This window comes from Arvicola amphibius, chromosome 12 (genome assembly GCF_903992535.2).
Source record: "Arvicola amphibius chromosome 12, mArvAmp1.2, whole genome shotgun sequence".
In the NCBI taxonomy this organism is placed as follows: Eukaryota; Metazoa; Chordata; class Mammalia; order Rodentia; family Cricetidae; genus Arvicola; species Arvicola amphibius.
The window spans coordinates 153830341-153835785 of record NC_052058.2 but is presented as its reverse complement, the minus strand read 5'-3'; the positions used below and the strand labels follow the sequence as shown (position 1 = coordinate 153835785).

Here is a 5445-nt window from a genome sequence, read left to right as displayed (position 1 = left end):
ACACCAATTAGCCTGACCCCAAAGAAGCCTGATAAGGCCCAAGCTAAAATCCAGCTAGGCCCTTAGCAAGAAGAGCTTCCAGCCCTTCCTTCTTGAAGAGCAGGCCCTCAGCAAGACTTACTTCTCCCAGTAAGCCAACAGAAGGATCCCTGAACACCACCCACCCACCCTAGCCCCCCTCCCTCCTGCACACCCCACTCCCATGCCTGGAGGGCCTCAAGCTGAACGCTATTACTTCCCTGAGCTCTGTGATGCCAATATTCAAATTGTTAAGCTTTGTGTTTTATATTTTTTCTTAATACTCTTGGGTAAATATAACAGGTTTTTGTGGGCTGAAACTGTAAATGTTTCTTTTGAATACTTCATTTCCCTTTGTCTCCTAATTTAAGAATAAACGGACCATGTTCTGAATATCCCCAAAATATCATGGTCCCTAAGCAATGTCAGCTATGTATGGCTAATGGAGAAATTGGTCTTGGTTTAGTAAATTGTTTGCAATTAAAAAACAAACAAATAAACCTGTCACCTGTGGCCATCCACCCAACCAAACCCTACCCCTCTCTGGAGTCTGCTCTATTGACAAACTTCATGATATATTTGGAAGCTGTGCATTTCAACCTGTCACTTAAAAAATGCTTCTTTTCAACATTACACCCCAAGAGGCTTTAAAAAAGAAAGAATCAAGTCACCACACAACACTGCTTTTTTCTTCAATGTTTTATTTATATAGAAATACTTAAAAAATGAAGTAGCACCATTACTTAGGTTTACCTTTATTATGTAGAACTTTAAATGTCAGAAAAATAAAACTCTTGATACAATTTCAAATCTTGTCTCAGCAAATATAATATTAGTATTTGACCATGAGGTTAAAGGCCCTTTATCATAAAATAAAATATACTTTGTTTTTTTTTAAACTTTGCTCAGTAAAGTACATTTAAGCTCAAGTAACGTCACCTACATATACATAAACAGGTGGTAAACAAATGTATTAAAATAGAAACACTAAAACTATAGCGGTGCAACAGAGTGTCTGTAATTTGCACTGAATTCTATTTGTACAAATGTTAGAAAGCGCCAGCTGTTCCTCTTGACACGTTTATACATTTCCGTTTTTGTAATAATATAGAATAAAATATGCTTTATATCACTGAATAGAAAATATGCTGGGTGAAGCAGATCTAGAAGATTTTGTCTGAACCTATAAAATCTCCATCCCAACAGAATACTGCTCAAAACGTTATACATTTTATGGTTTGTAATCCGTCACAATTGTGTGATTATTAAAATAATACAGTGTTCTTTGCCATAAGGCCATACTAAAAATAAAAAGATTTAACCCAGCTACAAAAAAGTTCACTGAACTTAAATTAAAATACTTGTAAACATCTTTGCAATATGAAATATAATTTTTCAAGTCAAAAAAAGAATAAAATACTTCAATCTGTATTAATGCAATTTCTCTTTAAAACTTTTAAAGGTTTTTTTTTAATATATAAGAGATATGTTACAGTTTTGACTTTAATAAAGCTGCAGGGTCCTGGCTGCACAGAACTCCTGGCCCTTCCGTGAACATTCAAAAAGGATCCAGATCCACTTCTGTTCTAGAACGAGCGCTGTAGGAACCCACCCACAAAGTGAAACACACGAAACAGTCCACACATCCCATAGCACAATTATTAATCATCTTCATAATTACTGTTCATTTTTCTCCTACTTCAAGAAAATGGAAAACTTGTGGGGTTTTCTTCTTTTGGAAGCTTCCTATTAAGTACAGTGTAAAAACTATCGTTACTAGAATGTCGCCGTTCCTATTATTTATAGAGCATGCAATTCAGGTGGTCGGAGGCTTCCCAGGCTACAGTACTCCTGATGCAGAGATCCTGGCAAGTTCCTTTGTTTAAAAATGACATTTTAAAAATGAGCGGATACTACAGCTTTCCAAGCTCCTCTGGGATCTCTGAGAGTGAGGAGAGTGAGGTGGAAAGAGGCGGGCACCAGAGGCGTCTGGGCAGGTAGGCCCTAGGGAATGAGGGTCTAGGGAGGGGACCCTCCTTCCCTGCACAGTGCACGCACGCGCGCACTGCCTTCAGGAAAAGATGCGGATGGCCTGAGTGACCGCGGTGTGGCAGACGGGACACTCGGGCTCACTTTTCTCACAAATGCGGTTGGCACACTCCATGCAGAAGAGGTTGTGGCCACAGGGCACCAGCGCGGCGATCACTTCGCTCTCGAAGCACACAGAGCAGTCGCGGCTGCCCTTGCGCCGCAGCCCCGAGGAAGAGGAGGAAGAGCTGGAGGAGGAGCTGGAGGACGAGGAGGAGCCTGAAGTGTCCGACGAAGGCAGACCGGGGAGCTGTGCCCCAAGCCCATTAGCATAGGCCGCGTAGGCCAGACCACCACCGCCCGGGTCGCTGCGCACCCGCCGAGCCAGGTGGTGCTCTCCCGCCCCTGGGGCCATGTGTAAGGGTGGAGACAGGCGCGGGCAGCTGGTGCCCGGGTGCAGCCGGCGGTGCACCAGCAGCCCCAGGTTGGCATTGGAGGGTGTGCTGTTGGCGCCACCCCCGGGAAAGACCACCGAGGACGACGAGGCAGATGAAGATGCCGAGGAAGAGCAGGAAGAGGAAACTGGGGCTGCAGATCCACCTCCAGGTGACCGCTCGAACTGGGCCCAGAGAAGGGGTGTCCCAGGTGGTGGGGCGGGAGCTGGGTCGAAAGCAGGCTGAAGCTCAGGACCACCATCCGGGGAAGGCACCGAGGCTTCCCCCGCTGTGTAGGTGTAACCATTGCCGTTATTGTTGTTGTTTCCATTGTGGGCAAAGCTGAGCGCAGGGCTGGGAGGGCTGTAGTCCGCCAGGCGTGAAGTGGCAGCGGCGCTGCCGCTGGTTCCACCACCGAAGTAAGAGTCTGTAGATGCGCTGCCAAGCGAGCTGGAGCTGTCATTGCGATAGCTGGAGAAGGGCTTGCGGCCAGGGGTGGGAGTAATGCTTGGGGTGGGTTTGCTCCAGAGGCTGCCGGGGCCGGACCCGCCGGACCCGTGATGTAGATCAAAGCCCACGTCTGTGCCATTGGCATGGAAGTCGTTCTCATCTGTCAGCTCGATGATGCCACCGGTGCGCAGCGCAATGTGAGCCTCGATCTCCTCTCGAGCGCGATCCACGTTTTCTGGCATCCCAGTCACCTCGAACACGGGCTCCTTGTCCCGGCTGGGTGTCACAATATATGTGTGGGTCTGCTGTTGAATGCGCTTGATCGTGGCTCCCTTCGGCCCCACCACGAGCCCCACCACGCGATATGGCACCCTCACTTGGATAGTGGTCTGTCCTGGCAGGTTGGGCGGCCCGGGAACAGCGCCGTTGAGGGCTGTGTTCTTGTTACGAGAGGCTCGGATCATGGAGAAGTGCTCCGCGGCGGAGATGATCTCCCTCCGAGCCATGGCCACATCCTCCTTCCTGCCCGTCACAACAAAGACAGGCTCCTCCCCGCGAACTGGGGTCTTGATATAAGTGTTGGTCTTCGCCCTCAAAGCTTTGATTTTACAACCTGGGAGCCAGGGTGCAAGGGAGGGAGTAGGAGAGAGAGACAGACACGCCCATTATCCCGGGGTAACCGCGGAGACCTGGGACAGCCCGCGCCCAAGGCAGCTGGACAGCAGAACACGCGACAGGAGAAAGGGGGCGTCTCCCTAGCTGACCCCGAACCGCGCCAGGAGCTGGACCGCGGGTTCCACCCGCGAAACGCTCGAGGAACAGCCCATTGGCTGCCTGGCCCTCCCCCAGTGACTGCAGTCGCCCCAAGCTAAGCCCCAGAACCCCAGAAAAGTCATCTGGGGAGATGCTTCTGGGAACCAAATGGGCGCGCTGACTGCCTTGAAGATACCAAGGGGTTCCCGGGAAGCCGCAATTCCTAAGCGCTGGAGCGCTTGGGGTGGGGTTGAGGGGATGGCAGTCCTGGGACCCATTGTTCCTTCTCTGGACTCCAATCCATTCCTCTTAGCAGAAATCCTGAATCCTCCTCCCATCGGACGCTCTCCCCTCCTCCCCCTTCCCAAAGGACCACCAGAGACCCCTCTCCCCCAGTATCTTATATTTAAATTATCTTTCCTAGGGTGGACTAAGTCTGGAGCGTTAGAGGAGAAGGCAGGGATTTTAGCAGGAGAAAGTACATCCTGCCGCGGCGCTGGCGCCGGCGTGGAGGGCAGCCTGCCTGCACTTTCTTTGTCTGGTGCGCCGGCCCCAGCGCGCGGCTCTTCCTCTCTCCTCAAGGCTCCCCCGCGCCACAGCTCGAGATCTTGCACCCGCCCTCACAGTGAGGCGGCGGCCCGAGATCCTACACACCCCTTCAGTCCCCATCCCTGCCGGACCCACCTTGTCGCCCTACGATCTCCGCGACGTGTTCGGAACTGGGTACCGGCACGCACTCGGTCATGTTCACGCTCTTCTTGCGGGGCTCGCTGTCGTACAGAGAGGCGCCCTCGTCACTGTCCAGCCCCAACAGTGAGAGCTGATCGAGCGCAAGCTGCAGGGCTCTTTGGTCATCCAGAGTCTCTCCCCCGCCGCTGCCACCGCCGCCTCCGCCTCCGCCGCCGCCGCCTCCCCCGCCGCCGCCGCTGCCGTTGCGCTCCAGGTCTGCAAACAGCGAGCTGGGCATTGCTCCGCCGTGCACGCCGCGCCCCAGCCGGCTCTCCGCTCGGCAGCCAGAAGCTGCAGCCACAAAGGCAGCCGGGAAGAGGGTGGTCAGGGGCGGGGAGGCCGGTCGGCTGCGGAGGGCTCCGTGGCTCGTTTCTCGGCTCCGAGAGGAGTGGGTCGCTGCGCGCAGTCCGCACCGGGCAGTGGCTGCAAGAGCCCCCGCCTGGGTCCCCACCCCAGATCTGCTGGCGGTTGGGGTGGGGGCAGAGCTCGAGCGGCGGCCGCGCGTGCCCCCCGAGTGCCCGGCTGGCTGGCCACAATGCCGAGCGCAAAGCGAGCAGGCGAGCGACAGCAGCGTTTCTTTAAGGAGCCCCTCCCCGGCTCCTCCACTCCCTCCCTCCCTCCCTCCCGCCCGCCCTCACTCAGCGCTTTTTCCTCCTCTCCTACCCGCCTCTTGACTGAGCCTCTGCAGCCAGACGGCTCCGGAGGGGGACGAGGGAGGCGCAACGTCACCGGCGGGAGCTGACACTACAATGCTACTGACACTATCGCTGGGGGAGGCGATTGGCGCGCGCCTGGCCGGGGGCGGGCGGAGGCCGGGGTTGGGCGAGCGGAGAGCCAGCGCCACCCCCATCGAGCTCTCCGCAGCCCGCCCCGGCCTCCTCCCGGCCGCGCCCCTCCCCCGCCGCCGCGAACGCCTCTCTTTGTTGTCTAATGCGGGACTGGCTGGCTTGGGACATTTATGTGTACCTATCAGCCGAGGACAACTGCTGTCCCCTAGTCTTTCCCCTCTCCTGGCTGAAAAGAAAAGGCGCCC

At 54.4% G+C, this 5445-nt stretch overlaps 1 protein-coding gene across 1 annotated transcript; it reads right to left on the bottom strand.

Moving 5' to 3' along the window:
- Positions 1-842: 842 nt before the first annotated feature.
- Positions 843-4976, bottom strand: Mex3b (mex-3 RNA binding family member B). The gene is made up of 2 exons (XM_038313945.1): positions 4368-4976; positions 843-3543 (listed from the first exon to the last, which is right to left on the bottom strand). The coding sequence occupies exons 1-2, from the start codon at positions 4648-4650 to the stop codon at positions 2090-2092; spliced, it is 1737 nt and encodes a 578-aa protein (XP_038169873.1). The 5' UTR covers positions 4651-4976; the 3' UTR covers positions 843-2089.
- Between the last annotated feature and the right edge of the window lie 469 nt (positions 4977-5445).

What these genes read in the sequence shown, in the direction of transcription:
- Mex3b (XM_038313945.1), bottom strand. Translation starts at nt 4,650, where the DNA reads ATGCCCAGCTCGCTGTTTGCAGACCTGGAGCGCAACGGCAGCGGCGGC. An exon ending in GGAGATCGTAGGGCGACAAG is followed by an intron (nt 3,544 to 4,367) that starts GTGGGTCCGGCA and finishes CCTGGCTCCCAG; the next exon opens with GTTGTAAAATCAAAGCTTTG.